Source organism: Leptodactylus fuscus, chromosome 1 (genome assembly GCF_031893055.1).
Source record: "Leptodactylus fuscus isolate aLepFus1 chromosome 1, aLepFus1.hap2, whole genome shotgun sequence".
NCBI classification, from domain to species: Eukaryota; Metazoa; Chordata; class Amphibia; order Anura; family Leptodactylidae; genus Leptodactylus; species Leptodactylus fuscus.
This window is the reverse complement of record NC_134265.1, coordinates 145,347,182-145,367,873: the sequence shown is the minus strand read 5'-3', so window position 1 is coordinate 145,367,873 and position 20,692 is coordinate 145,347,182. Positions and strand designations below refer to the sequence as shown.

The window sequence follows — 20,692 nt, the reverse complement described above, 5'->3', positions numbered from 1 at the left end:
TAACATGGTAGTGACAGTTGAATATTCCTGGGAATGATGGTAGACTGAGGCCCTGCATTTACACTAACCAACTATCTTTATGACTGCTTAGTCAGGAGTGAATTGTTACAAGAACTGACCAATACACGCGTATCACATTGAAAGCAATAGGTAAAAAAGCCTCCCATTGATTTCAATGGGGATCACACATATGCCGGCACCCATTCAAGTCAATGGGATCTGTTTTTTACGCCGCTCACTCTGAACGAGTTTTACATTCAGAATGAGCGAACGTAAACTCTGTGTGCAGGCTCCCTTAGGCAAAAAAGGGACACAGCAAAAAAAGCGCTACGGGAAAAACAGCATCAGAAACTCATCACAGTTTTTTCCCTGCAGGTTTCCTCTGCTTTCATTATACCTATAGGCAAATTGCTGGTGTTTTCATAGGTATAATTTACATACTGTGATTTTTAAAATCGTAACAATTTTGGAAATTGCAGCGCATATTTTTGACTAGAATCCCATCCACTATGTAGGGCCTGTAAATCACCAAACCGCAGCATTTACACCACACAGGGCCCTGGACTAAGGGTAAATTCACACGGCGATGTTTGGTCTGGAACCTGAGGCAGAGGCCGCCTCAGGTTGCAGACCAAAAGCCGGGTAGCCGTGACTGAAAGCCGCGCACTCCGCTAGTCCGGATAAGGGTGTCTTCAGGCCGAATCACGAGGCAACTCAGCCTGAAGAATGAGCATCTCACTTCAAAACTCCTGAGTGACTCCCATTGATTTCAATGGGACCCGTCTTTTTGGTCAGGATTTTTAGGCGGATACGGCCTCAAAATCCTGACCAAAAAACTACGTGCAAACTTACCCTAAAGGTAATGTAAAAGATAGCATGTTTTGCCGCAGTGTTTTTGCCGTGGCTATGGTTCGCAAAATGGGACCCCAGGCTAAAAGTCAGGTGCCACCAGTGTCCATCAGAGTGACAGATTGGACACAATGTTGTGACTTTGTTAATAGACAGAAGTCACAATGATGATGTGTACATACATGGATATAATTTCTTAGACCAGGTAAATTATTAGAAAGCATTATTTACAATCTCTGGTCACAAATTTTTAAAAGAAAAAGTCTATATAAAGTTTTAAACTCTAGTTTTCATTATGCAGTCAATAACCAACACAAGTAAATTTAAAAACATGTGACCCAATAGACAAGATTTAGTTAATACCTGCAGAGTAAGGGGGCATTCACACGGAGTAACGCCGGGCGTGTATCACAGCCGTACACGCCGGCGTTACGGCAGACTGCCGAACACTTCCCATTAACTTCAATGGGAGCGCTCGTAAACGCCGCTGTTACAAGCGCTCCCATTGAAGTGAATGGGAAGTGTTCGGCAGTCTGCCGTAACGCCGGCGTGTACAGCTGTGATACACGCCCGGTGTTACTCCGTGTGAATGCCCACTAAGGCTGAGGCCCCACACTGTGGAAACACAGCTTCTTGCTGCATTTTTTTGATCCAAAGCCAGAAGTGACCACAAAAGGAATGGGAAATATATAGGAAACTCTTACACTTCTACCTTCTGCAACAGAAAGAGCTGCGTTTTCACAACGTGGGGCCTGAGCCTAAAGCTCCTGTCTTGAGTCTTCTTTGTCATACTTCGTCTGCCGTTAGGGCTGATTATCCAGAGCAGAGAGTCCATCTCCAGCAGTAGAAGACATGTCCATAAAGCCCATCAGATAATTTGCATAAGGGCACATGGAGTTAACGCGAGCACATTTTAGCATAATACATGTGTATAGAATACATGTGTAAAAATAACACTCCCATTGACTTCAATGACATTTTTTACACGTGTAAAAAACACGTCAAAATACATGTCACATTTTTTTGGCACGTATTTTGCCGCGTTTTTTACACGTGTAAAAAATTTCATTGAAGTCAATGGGAGTGTTATTTTTACACATGTATTATGCTAAAATGCGCTCGCGTTAACTCCATGTGCACAGACCCTAAGACTAAAATGCAGGTTTTCTTGACAATGGAGCTACAATGCAGAGTAAGAAAGGCATCTTGGGAAAGTGTAGCACATGTCCTACAAGGTACTAGTTTGATACTTATATTCCTGCTGACAGACTCCCTTCAAAAACACCTAATTTTCCCATAGATTAATGTGGGAGAGGCAAAACTGCAAACACAGCAATGAATGGGCCTAGTCGGGAGGAGGGAGTGTCTTCAGCACCTGAAGAATGAGCATGTCCGTTCTTTTTTTCTGGGAGCCGGAACAAACGGCTCCCAGAAAAAAGAACTGTCCGGCTCCCATTGATATCAATGAGAGCCATCTTTTTGGTCAGGATTTTGAGGTGGATAGAAAATATATAAATGAAATGACTTTCAAATATTTTCCCAAATTTGTCAGATTTTACTCTGAAAAATCCAGCTGATATCTAGAAAGCATTAGCATTCTGCTCTAGTTGCTATTACTTTGATGACACAAGTGTATACTGTTATAAATGATCTGACCTGGATATCTATGCATATGGCAGATGTTGGCAAAGGTGATGTTTCAGTGGTAAGAAATACATACAACCATGTATTTTTTTGTTGCTGCTGTACGTTTTGGGTTTTTTGTTTTTCAAAATATTGAGTACAGCATAAAGACCTTTTTCTAATGACACATGGAGACACTGAATTACAGTATAATGTGTTACAGGAAGTTCAGCATACATTAGAAAATGAAAAAGGACAGACACACAAGTCATAACATTTCCATCTGCTGCTTATTAATACAGATAAAGCAAAATAATATGTTTCCAAGGAAACCACAAAATAGTTGATGGAACAGGAATACATTACAGTGACTCAGATAAATAATCCTATTTACCTCCTGTCCTAGTTGTTATGTTTTCTATAACATTTTTTTTTTCTAACAACCAGATATTCATACTATTAACAAATATTCTGTAAAAAAATGAGGATCACTATTTGTTTAAATTTCATATCATGAGTCTTAGATCTATTATGAACAAAGGAAAACATTGTCCTTTGAAAGTGTGCACTGTGGTATTTTCCTATGAGTTTTTTTAAAATGTTTTTTTTTTTCCTTTCTACAGTATTGCAGTTCATGCTTTCCCACCCAATCTCTGAGAATGGTTCCTTAAAGCTGGGGCCCCATGGGGCGTAAACGTCGCAATTTGCCTGAGAAAAATTGTGGCATTTTACAGCAAGTGCAAAGTGGATGGGATTCTAGCAAATCCCATGCCCACTTTGCGGTAAAAACCACCGTGCGGACACGACGTGATTACCAAACCGGAGCAGTTTTGGAAATCACAGCATGTCAATTTTACCTATGGAAATTCTGGCACTTTTCCCAACCTTTGCAAACTTTCTGTCTAAAACACTGCAGGAAGAACCGCGATGTGTTGCCGCTGCAGTTTTTCACGCAGCGCTTTTTTGCTGAGGGACGCCCCATGGGGCCTTAGCCTAAAGGGGTTTTCCAGGCAAAAAAATGTTTCTTTTAAAATTGTCTGTTAGAGTTACTAATGGGTTAAAAACTGCACCCTTATACTTATAGCTGTGTTTTGAGTGATTTCTGGGTGTCTCTCTGAGCTCCTGGTATCTTCTGCATTTGTTTACCTGGTGTAGCTTTCTGCTATGCAAGTTCGACACTAGTCCCTCTCACCTTAGTCTCCTTCTCCTTCCTAACTCCCCCCTCCTGCCTCTCTTCCTCCCTCCCATATAACCCCTCACCGCCAACTACTAGCTTTTCCCAATCTACTCAGCCCAACCCCTGACCCCATTATACAGTATACTTACCTTCCTGTGAGACGGTGCACACTCTTCCCCTTCACTGCTCTGTTCTCTGCAGCGATGATCCACCTCTACTGCACATGCAGAAGCAACGCAATAGAGGTGAATTATCAGCAGCAGTGTGCAAAGCAGCGATTGGAAAAGAGCACGCGCCTGCTGAATCAGTAAAGACGGAGGAGCCATCCCCCCAGGAAGAGGCATGGAGGGTAAGAATAATGGGGTGGATAGGGCAGGGGAGGAAAGCAGTAGTGAAGATCCATTTCTGGAAATGGGATACGGACTGTCAGCGGATAATCAGAAAATAAGAGTAAATATACATTTTTGATTAATCATGTTATTTAGAAAATAGGAGGGGGTGGGTGTTTAGATTAGTGTAGGAATTTCCATTTATCCCAAACAACCCCTTTAAAGGAATTCAATCATTAAAATTATATTTTTTCTCACTAACACATAGGAATAGCCTTAAGAAAGGCTATTCTTCTCCTACCTTTAGATGTCTTCTCCACGCTGCTGTTCGGTAGAAATCCTGGTTTTCTTCGGTATGCAAATGAGTTCTCTCACAGTACTGGGGGCGGTCCCCAGCGCTCAAACAGTACCCAATGCTGCAAGAGAACTCTAGAGAGAGAGACGCCTCTATCTTCTTCTGGAAAGGCCTCTCTCCGCGTCTTCTTTCGCCGCTGGCTTCAAACTTCTAGGTATGCGCAGGCGGCTCTGCAATCGGGTCTCGGACAGAGATGACAGCGCATGCCCGCGGCCATTTTCTTGTGGCCGCTTACCCCAGCTTACTGTGTAAGCAGCCACAAAAAAATGGTCACAGGCTTGTGCAGTCGGCTCTACCCAAGGCCCAATGGCCGAGCTGACTGCGCATGTGTAGAACTTTGAACCCAGGGCCGGAGTAGCAGCACCTGAATAACCGATTTAGAGGCTATTCAAGCATATGAATATCACAAATAACGTTATTCCAATGATAGAGCCTCTTTAAAAACACATGCATTTTTGAAAAATGCAGCATGTTAAATTTACGTGCAAAACTGCAAGCGAATTCGCTCTACATTTAATAGTGGAAGGGAAAAAAAGCAGTAGAAAACTTTTTCAGTTGCATTTCGTGACGTGGGGCCTTAGCTTGAAGCTGCAGATTTTGCTTCGGTTTTTCAGCCAAAGCCAGCAGGGAGATATAGAAGTGCTTCCTAAAAGTCAGGTGATTCTGGGGTGGGCTAAAATAAAACCTATGGTCCTAAGTTCAACGTCAGGACTCCTGTTCCATTTTGTGCCCACATTAGCTGGGCCAGAAGTGAAGCAGCTCAGATGGCTGACATAGCCGATCACTGGCCTTAGCATTACAGGCTAAAGCCCAATGTTTTAAAATGTTGCAGTTTATGGCTGCTCTGGAAAGGATAAGTCATGAATCAAAGAAACTGGGCAAACCCTTTAGGCTTCAGCCCAATGTGGCGTCCTGCAGCAAAAAAGCGATGTGGGAAAAACCGCGGCGGCAACACATTGCGGTTTTTGCCGAAGTAATTTAGACAGAAAGTTTGTATAGGTGTCCTCTGCGGACTTTCTGTTTCAATTATACCTATGGGAAAACCGCCAGCATTTCCATAGGTATAATTGACATGCTGTGATTTCCAAAACCGCACCAGTTTTGGAAATTATGCCGTGTCACAATCTGGGCATGGGATTCGCTAGAATCCTATCCACTTTGTCCTGACTGTAAAATGCTGCGATCTTTTCCGGCACGCATTCTAGCAGGATATAAAACCGCATGTGCCTGAGGACATGAAAGGTACTCTTTAAATTTCCCCATTTCATGGTAGGGAGTACTTTTATCAATGTTGGTGTGGAATAATTTGATCTTAACCCTATCTATGCTTGGGTCTTTATAAATAAGAAAAAGAAAATAAATGTGTATTGTAAACAATTCTTTTGTCCATGTAAAAAAAAAAAAAAAAAAAAAAAAAAAACAACATTGTATTTCTGATGCACAAATTTGTGAAAGTCATCTGTTTGTTAGAATGTCTACAATTGCCTAGGGCTAACTAATCTACTGTTCCACAACACTAGAATGACCTACAAGGCAAACAACAGAAACATATTATTCTTAGATAAATGTTGGTCTAAATATAGTTCATACTTCAGAAAAATAATAACCTTTAATTAAATGCAATATCAAGGTATTCAGGTGTCATTGAAAATAAATCTATACTATTTTTTTTAGGTTAGGACTACATACAGTTTCTTTGTAGCAATTTCTGTTTTAGCTATTGAACTACAGCTGCTGTCCAAGGAACACACAAGGACAAATTTATTGACCAAAAATACATTCTTTTTAAATGAAATTGATAAATTCTGAACTGTGCTAAAATGCAATCTACACCTTAGGTTTAAAAAAAAAAGCTCCATTTGCTAGCTTTGGTCTTATTTTATCTGTCAAAATTTGTTGGCCATGTCTCTCTTGGTATGCCTCGCCTACTTTTCCAAATTTAGGGACAGGATTTATGCTCATAACTGTGGGCTAATGAGTTGGATGCAACTTAGTACGCTCCTGTGGACTACAGTTTTATATTAAAGATATTATGCCAAACTATAAAGTTAGTCCCCCTTCTATCCCAAGTCCACTTTAATTGTCCTGAAAGATGCAGCAAGCTGTGCATGTACCCTGTCACTCCATTAATTCTTCATGGGAGTGCCAAAGAACGGAGTGCCACGGTTCATTCTTGACTGCCACTCCATCAGAACTGGAGATTTGAACCCCCATACATGAGATCAATGGTGTTCCCAGCAGCCAGAGCACCACCAATCATGAAAGTATCATTCCTATCCTATGTATAAGATATAACTTAAAAACTCCTTCAAAACAGGTACAACTCCTATAACAGTTACGGGAAAGTCCCACCACAAATGTCTGAGTAGCCATAGTCAACCACAGCTTTCAGCTACCTTCACTAAATAGATAGCCTACATTGCTCTCTATGGTGACTTTATTCAAATATAATTATTAGAAATGCTTTAGAAATGCTGCTTTGTTTGCCTGGTATGTGACCTTATTCCTCCAATTGTTTACACAGCGTTGCTATAACCGCAGATCTATAGGACAAGTGACGTCACTCACTCACTGCTCTTGCCTGCTTCAGCTAATTGCACTTTGCTGATAAAGACTGGTCTGTTATCTCTCTATGTAAACACACAGATAACACGGAGACGTTCTGTACAAGAATCGGCAGATTATCTGACCTGCAGAAGTGTTGTTTGTCCCGTTCAGCAGGAGGGAGGAGGAGGGAGAGAAATACAGGAAGTGTGAAGCAGATACTGCATGCAACCTACCTGAAATGCTGAGATGGAAGAACCCCTTTAACCTCATAAATGACCAAAAGCCATGATCAGTCAAAAGCAGTAAATCATCTCTAAATACGTAAAAAGTCAGTGAATTAATTACTATAGAGTTAAATATGTAGAAAACTATGCATCTAATTAAGTATACAATATTAATAATTGTATAATATAATTTAAAAAGTGTATTTTAAACCAAATCAGTAACTTTTTCTGACTTATTCCCAAGTCCACCCAAAAATTGGCCCTGACTTCAACTCCTACTCCACAGCACTGATAAAAACACCTTTAGGCTAAGGCCCTACATAGTGAGCTGCAGCCGAAAAATGCTGCAGAAAGGACCACAGCATTGCATTTTTTTCCGGTGTTTTTACAGAAATTCCACAGAGTTTTCCTGCTATTATACCTATATGGAAAACGTTGGCATTTCCACAGGTATAACTGACATGCTGCAATTTCCACTATGGATATTTAATGCAATGTGTAGATGAGATTAGCCAGAATCCCATCTACTTTTCAGGTACTGTAAAACGCAACGTTTTCGCAATGTAGGGCTTAGGTAAGGCTCAACGTAGCGGAAACGCAGCTTATGTTGAAGATTTTGAGCGAAAGCCAGGAGTGGACTGACCAGAAGGTAGAAGGATGAGAAGTACTTCCTATATATTTCCCATTTCTTTTGTAACCAATCTTGGCTTTGACTCGAAAAACACAGCAAAATCTACAAGAAAAAAAACCTGTATTTTTGCACCGTGGGGCGCCTTAACCCTTAAGTACTATCATTGTGTCTATCATGCACAAGTATCATACACATATCATTATGATAGACACCATGATATAGTGTTGGCCAAAAGTATTGGCACCCCTGCAATTCTGTCAGATAATACTCATTTTCTTCCAGAAAATGATTGCAATCACAAATTCTTTGGTATTATTATCTTCATTTAATTTGTCTTAAATGGAAAACCACAAAAAGAATAGTCAAAAAGCCAAATTGGATCTAATTCCACACCAAACATAAAAAAGGGGTGGACAAAAGTATTGGCACTGTTTGAAAAATCATGTGATGCTTCTCTAATTTGTGTAATTAACAGCACCTGTCACTTACCTGAGGCGCCTAACAGGTGGTGGCAATAACTAAATCACACTTTCAGCCAGTTAAAATGGATTAAAGTTTACTCAACCTCTGTCCTGTGTCCTTGTGTGTACCACATTGAGCAGGGAGAAAAGAAAGAAGACCAAAGAACTGTCTGAGGACTTGAGAAGCAAAATTGTGAGGAAGCATGAGCAATCTCAAGGCTACAAGTCCATCTCCAAAGATTTGAATGTTCCTGTGTCTACCGTGCGCAGTGTCATCAAGAAATTTAAAGCCCATGGCACTGTGGCTAACCTCCCTAGATGTGTACGGAAAAGAAAAATTGACGAGAGATTTCAACGCAAGATTGTGCGGATGGTGGATAAAGAACCTCGACTAACATCCAAACAAGTTCAAGCTGCCCTGCAGTCCGAGGGTACAACAGTGTCAACCCGTACTATCCATCGGCGTCTGAATGAAAAGGGACTGTATGGTAGGATACCCAGGAAGACCCCACTTCTTACCCAGAGACATAAGAAAGCCAGGCTGGAATTTGCCAAAACTTACCTGAGAAAATCAAAAACGTTTTGGAAGAATGTTCTCTGGTCAGATGAGACAAAAGTAGAGCTTTTTGGGAAAAGGCATCAACATAGAGTTTACAGGAGAAAAAGAAAAGAGGCCTTCAAAGAAAAGAACATGGTCCCTACAGTCAAACATGGTGGAGGTTCCCTGATGTTTTGGGGTTGCTTTGCTGCCTCTGGGACTGGACTGCTTGACCGTGTGCATGGCATTATGAAGTCTGAAGACTACCAACAAATTCTGCAGCATAATGTAGGGCCCAGTGTGAGAAAGCTGGGTCTCCCTCAGAGGTCATGGGTCTTCCAGCAGGACAATGACCCAAAACACACTTCAAAAAGCACTAGAAAATGGTTTGAGAGAAAGCACTGGAGACTTCTAAAGTGGCCAGCAATGAGTCCAGACCTGAATCCCATATAACAGAGAGATCTCAAAATGGCAGTTTGGAGAAGGCACCCTTCATATCTCAGGGACCTGGAGCAGTTTGCCAAAGAAGAATGGTCTAAAATTCCAGCAGAGCATTGTAAGAAACTCATTGATGGTTACCGGAAGCGCTTGTTCGCAGTTATTTTGTCTAAAGGTTGTACTACCAAGTATTAGGCTGAGGGTGCCAATACTTTTGTCCAGCCCATTTTTCGAGTTTTATGTAAAATGGTCAATGATTTGACTTTTTTTTCATTCTCTTTTTTGTTTTTTCATTGCAAGCAAAATAAATGAAGACATTAATACCAAAGACTTTGTGCTTGCAATCATTTTCTGGAAGAACAAGAGTATTATCTGACAGACTTGAAGGCGCCAATACTTTTGGCCAACACTGTAGTACTTAAAGATGACCTTTCATCAGATCGGGCACATGCAGTTCTATATACTGCTGGAAAGCTGACAGTGCGCTGAATTCAGCGCACTATTGGCTTTCCCGATCTGTGCCCGGTGTAAAGCGCTATCAGTCCCGGGACCGTAGCGCTTTAGTGTCAGAAGGGCGTTTCTGACAGTTAGCCAGGGACGCCCTTCTGCCCAGCAGCGCCTATCGTGCTGTACAGTGTGAGCGGGGAGGAACGCCCCCTCCCTCTGCTCACACAGCTCGTCCATAGACGAGTGTTATCAGGAGCGGGAGGGGGGAGTTCCTCCCCGCTCCACAGTACAGCGTGATAGGCGCTGCTGGGCAGAAGGGCGTCCCTGGCTAAGTGTCAGAAACGCCCTTCTGACTGTAAAGCACTACGGTACCGGGACCAATAGCGCTTTACACCGGGCACAGATCGGGAAAGCCGACAGTGCGCTGAATTCAGCGCACTGTCAGCTTTCCAGCAGTATATAGAACTGCATGTGCCCGATCTGATGAAAGGTCCTCTTTAAGGGTTATATAGACCAAAAAACTGCCCCCTTCCAGCTTCTGTAGGAAGGAAAGCTAGAGAAGAGGCACCTGACATATCCCGCCTTTAGCACATAGCACAGGCTGTGATCTTGTGATAAAGCTATATTTTCAAGGGAAAGCCACAATGGTCAACGGGTACAAGTACATTTTCATGGTGAATGGAACTAAATCACGTTACTCATTGTTTAGGGTAGTATTTTCTTAGTGACAAGTTCTCTGTACTATACAACTATCACATAACCAGACAAAAGCAGCAATATTCTGATCATACTTTTTGCAATCATCCAATCTCATAACTACAGTAAACACGCTTGAGGATTATAATCTACAAGTTTGTTTGCATTGCTTTTAATAATGGAAGCAGAAAAATCAACAGCAATATCTTAATCAAGCATGATCTATGATAACACTATAATTGTTTCTAATGGCTGCAGTTACAGCTGTATGTGGGTGTTTGTCCTCTGTAGTCATTTACTGCAGCTGCTTCTGAAAATAACACAAAGGTTTTCTACACAACATTTAGGCTGAGGCCCACGTAGCGGGCGCAGTGAAAAATCACTGCGGGAAAAACCACGGTGGAAACGCATTTTGGGTTTTCCTGCAGCGCTTTTCACAGAAATCTGCAGGAGTTTCCTCTGCGGACTTTCTGCTTTCATTATACCTACAGGGAAACCACAGGCATTTCCGTAGGTATAATTAACATGCTGCAATTTCCAAAACTGCAATAGTTTTGGAAACGACAGTGTGTCTGCTGCGAGTATTTTTCTGCAATGTATGGATGGGATTCCCTAGGATTAGGTCTTCGTTAGGTCTAATTATGTCTTGTAGATGTGGAAATTTGAAGCGGAATTTGGTCAAGCAAAAACATTCAGCATCAATTTCATGATGTTTAATTTTTCGGCGAGGAAAAATTCTGCCATGTGACCATACCCTCAGGCTAAAGCCCCACGTTGTGGAAATGCCACTTTTTTTGTTGCAGATTATGTTGTGGGGGATTTTTTTGAGACAAAAGGAATGGGAAATATGTAGGACGCTCTTATACTTCTCGCTTCTTCTCAATCCACTCCTGGCTTTGACTCAAAAAACTGCACCAAAAAAGCTGCATTTATGCAACATTGGGCTTTAACCATTGTTAATATCCGTTCCTGTCATCTGTCACAGGATCACAGCAATGGACATTAACTGCAACTGTTAACATTTTGAAGCTGGAAGCCGCCTCAGAATCCGGACCAAAAAAGGCTTCCCGCGGCTAGCCGCGACTGTTGCAACATTCCGGCATTCTGTTCCGGATTAGGCCCAAATGAATCCATGGCAAGAAAGGGCAGCTCGCTTCTTTCCGCTCGTGGAAAAAAGAAGTGAACGGCTTCCATTGAATCAATGGGAGGAGCTTTTTGGACTGGATTCTGAGGCGGATTCCGCGTCAAAATCCAGTCCCAAAAACCCTGTGTGATCTCAGCCTAAAACAGCTGATCTTGCTTAGGGCTGCCAAAATCTGAAGCAGCAGCCAGTGCAGGGAAAGTGTAAAATGAAAAGCTGTCCAGGTAAGGGTGACCAGGGCTGATAGTTGCTTCAGAACAACCAGAATGCTTTGTTTTAAAATAAATCGGGATAATTTATTTAGACTGGCATGCCATAAGGAAGAAGAGATTTATGAAGAGGCTGCAAAAGTCACTGTTCAAGAATAGAAATCTAAAAAATCTGGCACGAGTTATAATGAATCTGTCGGCCGAGGTATCCCAACCCACCCAACTCGCTCTGCCCACATTCACACAGTGTGTCATGAGCGAAGCGCAGAACAGGGGTTGTGATGCACCACAATATCATTCTTCTACCCCAATTTTCTAGCATAGAGGGATTGATGAATTTCCCTCCCTACTTTTTTTTTATTTCCCGTACATAACCTATATATTAAATAAAATTAATTTCCAGAAATCTGCCGTTATTTGAAAGTATCTTTATAGATCTGTTAGGACTCTATTTGTATTTTGGAAAGACTATAATATTATTAGCGTAGGGGTGTGGTGACAGCTGGGAGATGTGTCTCTAAATAGTAAAAGTAGTTGTTCTTAGAACCAGTGATGGGTGACTCAAAGCAAATTTTATGTCACTGAGGGAACAGAAATTATAGAGATTAGAACAAAGTAAACACTCTGCTTGTTACCAGTGTGGAAAGCTGTTATCTTCATAAAACTGCCTTCCCAATACAGAATAATATGGAATACGGGAGGTTACCAGCACCTATATGCACTACAGTTGTGGCTCGGTTTCCATAACTATTTTTTATTCATGGCCTACGCTTAGGATAGGCCATAATTATCTGATTGGTTTGGAGCACAACAATGGCTGCCACAAGGATCAATTGTTCAGGTGTACATACTTCTGGTCCATGTGCTATACAGTGCATGGAGTCGGAAGCAGATAGGTCTGGGCCCTGTATAGTGGTTGGGTGCAGTAATGGCGTCTGGCCATGATACAGGGCATGGGGCTATCTGCTTCTGGATGTGTACAATGTAAAGACCAAGCATACCACTGAACAGCTGATCTGTGCAGGGCTGGCTGTCACTTATTTATGACTATAAATCAATTTAAAAAAAATCCTGGACAACCACTTTAAGATCTGCTGACATTCTGATGTCTGTAGTGGTCACACATATAGATTAACAGCAGATGCTATTAAAATATGCTGGATCTTCCAAAAATCTGCAGAGAAATATCTTTATGGCCATCTTCCAGCAAGGGCATTCAGCAAAAAATGCTCTTAACCCTAAGATCCCATTTTGCAGAATAACAGCTTTTTTGCTTTTTTTTTTTTTTTTTTTTTTGGGGGGGGGGGGGGGGGGGGGTATCCAAAGCCAGGAGTGGATTGAGCAGAAAGGAGAAGTATAAGAACCTATATATTTCCTATTTCTTTTAAAGCTACTCTTAACTTTGGCTCTTGGAAAAAAAAAATAATATATATAAAATTCTGTAACATAAAAAGCTGCTTTTCCACAACTTAGGACCTTAACCTAAAAGAGCTGTCTGAGTTTGGAGATATTATAGTCAAGACCAAGAAAGGCCAAAAAAAGAACAAAAAAAAATCAACACCTTATCTAATAAATCCTCCCCTGCTACAGTTTTCCTGTTGGCCTTTGTTTTTTTGGTTACAGCCATAGCACCATATCTATAACACATGACCACTTAGTGGGTCACCAGATAAACAGTGGGTCTTTTGGGTTTTTTATGGCATTCCTTCCATGCTTAGATTTGGTTCTTTCCCAGACAACGTCTTTCAGGTTCCCATGCACCTTAGATAAGCTGTCGGCCAACAGCTTTTCTTCCCAACTACCCCATCCATTTGCAATCTCAGAACCACAGCAGTGGCATGTCTCTGCCATGTTCTGTGCAAACAAAGGATCACATGAGATAAAATCTAACATGCTCACTTCTTACGCAATGGTATCTAGTCACCTCCATGCGGGTGAACAAATCCCACCCCATGTATGAGATCTTGATGGCACTTAGCAGCACTGTAAGTGACCGTCTGCTTCACCCCAAGTGTGAGAAGGAGCGCTATCGCAGGTCCTTCCTTCCAACCACAATCAGGCTGTATAATCTACATCAGACCAAGCGAAGATCACTCCGTACAGAGAACTAATGATTATGATTATGAAGTCTTCCTTCTTTCTTCTTCTGTTCCTTAGCTGCTATGGACTCCTAGTAGATCTTCTCTTCTCAGCTTATGTGTGTCTACTTCTGTAAAATATTACAGTGTATTATCCCTGTATCTGTATTATTATGCTGCTGTAACATGCTGAAATCTCCCCACTGTGGGACTATTAAAGGATTATCTTATCTTATTTGACCAAATGTCTTGTTATCCTTTGACGAATAGCAATCTTACAATTTACAAGAAGCACTATCTTGATTCCACTTTTTCCAAACTTCCTTGATGCCACTTTACTTTAGTACAAATGACATAGTTTGTTTCATCAAACAAAGCTTTATTTGTGCCTGTTCTCAAGTTGCTACTATGCTATTTTGTATGTTCACTATAATCTTCGATAAAAACTATTGATAAGAAAATCTGGGCACTATGGTGGTTCAGTGGTTAGTACTATCGTTTTACAGTGCTGGGGTCCTGGGCTCAAATCTGACCAAAGACAACACCTTCATCATATCTGTTTGTTCTTCTTGGGTTTGCATGGGTTTCCTTCAAAAACATATCAAGGTCTCTGTCACAGAGTCCAGCAAATATCAACAGAGGAAAAAGTCCTGCATGCAGGACTTTTTCCTCCACTGGCTTCAGTTTAAAACGACGGACACCGACAGACCTTTTATAGTCAATGGGGTCTGCCAGGCTAAGTATGTAACCGCTGTTTTAGCAGTCCACCTCTCTGTTGTTCATGCCCCCAATGGACCTGAACAATATAGAGACAGTGCTAATACGGAATTTAGATTGTGATCTCTACTTTGGACAGTGAGTGATGACAATATCTGTAAAACAGTGCAAAATATCTTAGCACTCTGTAAGTATAATAAATAAAATCCAATAAGCCAGATCCTTGTTTTCTTAGACATTTCCACTGAACATGTGCAAGGATACTACCATTCACATTAAACAATCCATAAGTCTCATAAACAGAGTCGGCAGTTTCGGCCAACTTACAACTAAAGGTCCTGTTATACAGGATGATTTAACAGCGAACTATTGGGAATGAATGTTCATTCCCCACAATTGGTCTATGTAATAGTGCCGACAATAACTGACCGGTTGCTTTCAGCATGTCAGAAAATCATTGTCCGACAGCGGCACATTGCCCTGGCTAATAAGGGCTCTGGTGCTGACACAATGAAAGTAATATGCCGGGGAATGATTGCTAGTCTGGTGCAGAACGTACGCTGGCTGACACATTCTGAAATTCTGCCCAGTCTAATGGAACCTTAATGCTGGTGATCAGTAGTTGGTATACTGTAAATATGGCCTAACAAAGACTACATTGTAGAGGATCTGTCAATGTAGTTGACTAGCTGTGCTCTATAAGCTAGGTTACCATTTTGTTTATTTTCAGTGTTTAATTTTTTATCACTTTTGAAATTGCAGCATTTTTGTTGCAGATATTATGTGTGGATGGGATTATTTAGCAGAGCGCTATCATTTGGGAAATGATTTGTCAATGAAAAATAGCATACTCAAACAGAAAACCATGTACTTGGACTGGGTAAGTAACCAAAAAATAACCAAAATGGAAGGTTCAATGAATTAATGGATATGAGCTTGGTCACACGGATTATTTCAATTATTTTGCATTCATGCCATCGTGTCTCACACTGCCTTTGGCTACAGGATACATCAGTCACGGTGTGCTAGTCAATCAGGATTGCTGATATGTGACTAATTGACACCAAAATTCAATGGCATATAAATAGGGGGTGTGGTATGTATAAAAGGGTGGGAACTAAAATAATTGTTCATCAATTGTAATCAAGGTAAAATGTTCAATTAATCATGTTATTGATTTAGGTTCTAATCTCTCAGCACTACCATCTACTACGTAAGAAATTATCATAGAAAAGGTACAGAAATTCCGAAATAATACTAAGAGCGAGTTCACACGGAGTTTATGGGTGCGCATTCTGGCACGTATACACGTGTTAGAATGTGAGCGCTCAAAACAGATCCCATTCATTTCAATGTATCGTTACAGGTGTATAAAAAATATGCGGGGCCACACGGTGGCTCAGTGGTTAGCACTGCAGCCTTGCAGTGCTGGAATCCTGGTGTTCAAATCCAACCAAGGGCATAAAACCATCTGCAAGGAGTTTGTATGTTCTCCCCGTGTTTGCATGGATTTCCATCCCATATTCCAAAAAGACATACTGATAGGGAAAAATGTACATTGTGAGCTCTATATGGGGCTCACAATCTACATTAAAAAAAAAAAAAAAAAAAAAATATGCACGTTATACGCCCGTAACGATACAGTGAAATGAATGGGATCTGTTTTGAGCGCTCTTGTATAAGTGCCAGAATGCGCGTCCATAAACTCCGTGTGAACTCGCCCTAAGGGTAAGTTCACACTGGGTTTTTTGGTCAGGGTTTTGAGACCGTATCCACCACAAAATCCAGACCAAAAAGACGGCTCCTGGAAAAATAAGTGACATGCTCATTCTTCAGGCCGATTCGCCTTGTGATTCATTGGGCCTAATCTGGAGCGGCGTGCATCGGCATTCATTCGTGGGTACCTGTTTTTTAGTCCGGACCAAAAAAAACCCTGACACTCCTGGCTTGTATATAAGCTAATGAAAGCTAAGAATTGGCACATGTAGAACTTCAGTTAAAAGGGTTCACCCACCCACAGAACTTATCACCTGTCCACGGATTGATGGGAATTCGACCACATCAGAATAATCTACAGTATATTCAATTACAAATAGACCAATAGAATCAATCGCATGAAGCACTGCACAACCACTGCTCTCTTCTCTACTACGAGACTAATATATAGTACACAGAACTGAAAAGAGTAACACAAGTCCTTTCCGCAGACGTGAAAAGAGTAGCAGCTACACATGCACACTACAGCTCCATTCACACTAGAGACTAGGAATCTGCAGAAATCACACTCTCAACCATTAAGTAGGGGAGTAGCATGGTTAGGACCCTTACACACAACAGCTTCTTTTTGTATATTATCTGTGATTGCAGAGCTGTAGTTACAAATAGCATATGGACTCATTCATTTCTAAGTCCTCATACACATGGCCATGTTTTTCACAAATCTGTGTGCAGGTCCAGAGTTTCTGTCGTGAAAAATCAGGACATGCGCTATTCCTGTGTTCCAGTATTTGGGTTTTTGACATTAATACATTAATTCTGACCTTGGATAAATTGTTTTGTGGATACACGCTTACGCTAGGTTCACACCTGCGTTCTACTCTCCGTTCTGTGCTATCTGTCTTCTGCTTGCCAGAAGACGGAAAGCACAGACCAGGTCCGTCGGTGAGTGGCGGTGAGCGTTTTATGCTCTCCGCCACGAAACCAGATTTTTAAATCCTGACACAGAGTACTGCATGTCCGACTCTGTGTCCGGATTAAAAAATCCGGTTTCGCGGCGGAGAGCGCAAAACGCTCACTGCCGCTCACGGCCGGACAGCTTTCTCACCCATTCAAATGAATGGGTGAGAAAGACTCCTGCAGGTTTCCGTCTCCTGCCCCTGTTTTATGCAGGAAACGGAAACCTGCAGAACAGACACCTGGGCGCAGATGTGAACGAGCCCTTACAGATACAACGCAGACAGATTTTTTGCAAACAGTAAAATCAACATGATTGTTTGTGGGAAAATCCTTATACAATAATTACAATTTTCACTAACATTAGGCTAAATTAACATACAGAGTTTTGACACATTTTTCTTTTTATATCCAAAAACACCATAGTCAAATGTTTCTTCGAAGTCTCTAGCAAAGTACTGTGACATCTACATTAGTGTTTCCCAACCAGGATTCCCAAGAAGCCTATGGTGCCTTAAGCTCTGAGCAGGGGTTCCCCTTAAGAAAGCAACAAGAAGACCTGTCACTTTTACCATTTGGAAGACAAACTGATTTTATTGTAGTCAACAAAGTTGTACAAAGCACTGACATATGTAAGACAAAACGGTGGACAAGAATTACATTTTATTTAGACGTCCATTTTTAACAGCAGATGGATCCTTTCAATTGTAATTTTCTATACAGACTGTGGGCCAATTGAAAAAACTGAGACATGCTATTTTGCTCTGTGTTGTGGACCATTCACCCCCATAGTCTATGGGTCCATGAAAATCACAAATAGCACATTGTTGCCAACCATCTGCTACTCATACTCTATAGATTAAACACAAAAATTGTTGATAAACTACAAACAAAACCTGTCCATCAAAAGAATAGGTTGCCAGTAGAAAACACTGACAGCACACTTCCTTGAAAAATGGACATTTGAATGAGGCCTAACAGAGTTCTGTGCCTGTCACTACACCATTGAAGATTCTCTAGGAACAGAAACTGTCACATCGGCATTTCTTACCATTTTTGTGTTGTTCTGGAGTTAGTGGCATTTCTTTCATAAGAAACCTCAGTCTATGCTCAGTTATGTGGATGTGTTGTGGTTTTGTGGTGTGGATACCCTGTAGAAAATGATTGCACTATACAAGTGGATGAGCTTGCAAAAAGCTTATCCACACGTAGCAGAAAAATTCTGCGCAGAAAGCATGTTGTTGACTTTCACATTTAGAGCATGCTCATTTTTGTGACTTTTTCCGTTTCCAATACATAGACAACAAAACGGTGGTGAATCTGCATCGCAATCTGCTGCAAAATCCACATATAGCACACAGTTATTTTGGTGGGGGAATTGCTATGAATTTGCATTATAATCCACAGTGAAATGATTATGCCTAAAATGGTTCAGTTTTGTTTTGTGTGTTAGTTTTTTTGGGGGTGCAGTTTTTGAAGCCAAAGCTAGATGTGGATCATAAAGGATGAGAACCTATAAATGACAGATGGTACTTCTTTTGTTTCAACACACTCCAGGTTTCATTCTTAAAAACGGCATCACAAAACCTGATCACGTGTCCTTACCCTTAAATAGCAGTCACTTGGAGACCCTCACAAGCATGAATAAGTGACTTCTAGTCCAGCGAAGGGGCTGCAGAATTTGGGCGGTCACATGGAACTGGAGTGGGATAGAGCCGAGGATGATATTTAGGGAAGAAGGTGCTGAGTAACAATTCAATACTAGTTACCTCTTGATCAATACTAACAAGGGAAAAGATAGAAATTCTCCCCTTTAGTACACCTTCAAGAAAGTTCTTCACGGCCACTTTAATACAGTTTTAGCAAAATAGACATCTGGATATTTGTATTGCTGATAGGAAGTCTAGTGCTACAACATATATATGAGTGACAAAAACCCCATTTCAAGAACTAGAAGAAACATTACACAGTGGCCACCTTCTCCTCACAGACGTGTCAAACTAGAAACTATACAACATTTCCATAGACTATAATCACACTAAACACAGCCCGCCATAAAACAGCTATGCCTACTGATGGTTTCTCAGGATGGGCCCGCCATAAAACAGCTATGCCTACTGATGGTTTCTCAGGATGGGGTGGAGGCATCTCAGTACCATGCCAATGGAAAGCAACTGGAAAATGTTATCCAGCTTTTCTATGATGGCATCCAATCTTAATTGTTGGCACCTGCAGGGCCTCTACACTTACTATACCATGAGTAGCCACTGCCTGTCGTATGGCATGTGTTTACTGTGCCATGGCTACCAGAGGCTTATATGGCACATGTATCCACCAGACAGCAGGGACACTAATATTTACCATCCAGATACAAGTGATCCAGTAGCAGCTGGAGCCCAGGGCACTGCAGAAGGTAATATGTGTGCCCATCTCTCATAAGATGGTGAGTAGTGACTGAGAAGTGCTTCTGGTATTAACCCTTCCCATGCCGAGGCTCATGCGCGTCCCCCTTCTGGAGACCAGATACACAGCAATGCACTTTGCTTTCAGAAAGTGGAGAAGAAGCTTGACTCCTTTGTCAGCAGGCGATGTGTTGTGTGTCTATGGAGGGCAGACGGAGGGTGGCGCCGGCTCCGCATTCACGTGTAGGGAATACGGATGTAAATATCCATGGAGGGCTCTCCATAGGAAACAATGGTGTGAGGAGAGCCCGGAGCCAGTACACGGATGCCTGCACACAATGCCACATCCACAACTTTCCCTGCACGTCCTGTCACATCACATAACAGAAAACTTCCACATGACCGCAGTGTGTAACTTTCCCCCGAATCCACAGCAGCGCCACATCCTACCTGAATATTGCAGGAGATCTCAGTGTCGTCCAGCAGGCGGACGGTGCATTTCATCTCCAGGTTTAGTGACTTCATACTGGGAGTCCTCAAGCGGATCATTTTCATAGTCCCCGTGTGGTGGGTGCACTGGCAGCCGAACATGCACCTAGACAGGAGAGATCACAAGAAGGGGCGAAGGCTGCTACCAGGAGCGTACAAGATGCATCTCTTGTCTCCCCTCCTCCCCCTCCTATCCCCCTCCCTCCTTCCAGAGAGTGACCGTGGAGGGGTCTGGGAGGGAAGCTTGTGGATGCTGGGGGAATAGGCAGGGGCTGCAGGAAGCTGCTCTCCCGGGATACTGGCAGTCTGGAGGCTGCTGCTGCTGCTGCTGCTGCTGCTGTTGCTGTTGAGGCAGTATCTCCGGGGATGGGGGCAGTGTGGAGGCTGCTGTGAGAGCGAGGCTGGGTTTGCAGTCTGCTCAGCTATGAGAGAGAGGGTTGTCACAGCTCTATGGAGAGGGTGTGAGAGAGAAATACCTCACTATGTTTGTGTCATAAATAAAATTAGCAGCATGACAGGAGGTGTCTGTACAGAGTGCTGCCCAGATGTATTAGCTGTGTGTAGGTGCAATATGCTTGGTAATATGTGTCATAAACCCGCATGTGATGTCACAGTATAATAGTAATACAAAAACACAAATAAAAAATGTAGCATACAAAAAATGGGAA

At 41.9% G+C, this 20,692-nt stretch overlaps 1 protein-coding gene across 1 annotated transcript in view; it reads right to left on the bottom strand.

Moving 5' to 3' along the window:
- The window catches only part of FRMD3 (FERM domain containing 3), a 102,610-nt gene extending 82,275 nt beyond the window's left edge, over positions 1–20,335 (bottom strand). The window contains exon 1 of the mRNA XM_075276742.1: positions 19,986–20,335. Coding sequence (XP_075132843.1) covers positions 19,986–20,126 — 141 coding nt within the window. The 5' untranslated portion in view covers positions 20,127–20,335. The remainder of the gene's footprint in view (positions 1–19,985) is intronic.
- Between the last annotated feature and the right edge of the window lie 357 nt (positions 20,336–20,692).